Source organism: Dromiciops gliroides, chromosome 3, assembly GCF_019393635.1.
Source record: "Dromiciops gliroides isolate mDroGli1 chromosome 3, mDroGli1.pri, whole genome shotgun sequence".
Classification (NCBI taxonomy): domain Eukaryota; kingdom Metazoa; phylum Chordata; class Mammalia; order Microbiotheria; family Microbiotheriidae; genus Dromiciops; species Dromiciops gliroides.
Window position 1 is genome coordinate 584,431,327 of NC_057863.1, and position 1,967 is coordinate 584,433,293.

A 1,967-nucleotide genomic window follows, 5' to 3' on the forward strand; every position below is an offset into this window, starting at 1 on the left:
ATATGAATAGAACTTTATATATGCATTCTATGTAATATGCTAATATAGGTAAGCATATTGTGGGAATTGTATTATATATATATACATATATAGTATACATAGGTATGTGTGCATATATTGTACAACTGTGAATATAATATATATATATATAGTTATATATTATATACACCTGGGTATGTATATGTATATATTTGTATGTGTGTATGGATTACTTCCCTTGATTTAGGCACACTATTCTTCTGCTGGATACAAAATGCCCTCTGTCTATTCTATTCCTCCCACAAAGTGCCCAGGTTAACACTGAGCTGTGAGTTCTTCAGTGGACCACATGCTACAGAGTTCTTTGCACTATGGAACAGCCTCAAAACACACGGAGAGATTTGACACTGGCACATTCTGTAGTGCCACTATTAACTCTGGCAATTCATTCTGGCATTTGGCTTCTCTTTAGGGCCCAAGAATCATCTGTTCAGAAATCCTGATGGCCACATTCAACCTAAGCGGCTACAACCCCAGCTCCTTTACCCTAGTGGGGATCCCAGGGCTTGAGAAGTTCCACATCTGGATTGCAATTCCTTTTGGTGTTATCTACCTGGTGGCCATTGTGGGTAACTGTGTACTACTATACCTCATTGCTGTGGAACGCAGCCTCCATGAGCCCATGTTCCTTTTCCTCTCCATGCTGGCAAAAACTGACCTCATTCTGTCATCTACCACAGTGCCCAAACTGCTCAGTAACCTGTGGTTTGGTGACAAGAAAATCACCTTTTCTGGCTGCCTCACCCAGATGTTCTTCCTCCATTTCAGTTTTGTTGTGGATTCTGCCATCCTACTAGCTATGGCATATGATCGCTATGTGGCCATATGCTCCCCACTGAGATATACCACCATCCTGACCCACCAGGTGATCATCAAGATTATGGTAGGAATCATCATCAGGAGCTTCTGTGTTATCTTGCCAGATGTTTTCTTGCTAAAGAGACTGCCCTTTTGCCGGACACGTATCATCCCCCATACATATTGTGAACACATAGGTGTGGCCCGACTCTCCTGTGCTGACATCTCAATCAACATATGGTATGGTTTTGCTGTGCCCCTTATGACTGTGGTCTCAGACATTGTCCTTATTGTTGTCTCTTACACCATTATACTGAATGCTGTCTTCCGCCTCCCTTCACATGGTGCCCGCCAGAAGGCTCTTGGAACCTGTGGGTCTCACATCTGTGTCATCCTCATGTTCTATACTCCAGCCTTCTTCTCCATCCTTGCACATCGCTTTGGACACAATGTCCCACGTCATGTCCTCATCCTGTTTGCCAACTTTTATGTTGCCATTCCTCCAGCTCTCAACCCCATTGTCTATGGAGTGAAGACCAAGCAAATCCGTGATAAGATTCTCCTCCTATTTTCTCCAATGGGGGCACAGTGACATCTGACTATTGGAAAGGGAACTGGGAAGAGGTGAGGGGAATCCTTAAAAGAAAATTCATTTTGTGACATTTTCCATAAAAAGAAGATGCTTCTTATTTTCATAAAATTCAAGAGTCTAGCCCTAGCACAAGGAATGAGAAGACTAAACATAGTAACAAGGATATCAGGAAAGATGACATTTTTAGAAAGTCAAGACTGCTTGTGACCAGGAGAGAGAGAGAGAGAGAGAGAGAGAGAGAGAGAGAGAGAGAAAGTAAGAGAGAGAGAGAGAGAGAGAGAGAGAAAGTAAGAGAGAGAGAGAGAGAGAAAGTAAGAGAGAGAGAGAGAGAGAGAGAGAGAGAGAGAGAGAGAGAGAGAGAGAGAGAGAGAGAGAGAGAGAGAGAGATCCTATTTGTGCTTGAGCAGTGTGAACTTGTGGCTTGCCGAAATCAAAAGAAGTGATTAAGATAGCTGGTCATTTTCCTCTGTCATTTATAAATATAGGTTTTCCAAACAGGTGATTTGGAAATAAATCAGCAGCCAGAGCAGAAAAATGA

At 42.5% G+C, this 1,967-nt stretch overlaps 1 protein-coding gene across 1 annotated transcript; it reads left to right on the forward strand.

The window, feature by feature from the left end:
• Positions 1–481: 481 nt before the first annotated feature.
• LOC122746634 (olfactory receptor 52H1-like) lies at positions 482–1,429 on the forward strand. The gene has a single exon (XM_043992426.1). It carries the CDS (start codon positions 482–484, stop codon positions 1,427–1,429), a length of 948 nt encoding a protein of 315 aa, XP_043848361.1.
• Positions 1,430–1,967: the final 538 nt, after the last annotated feature.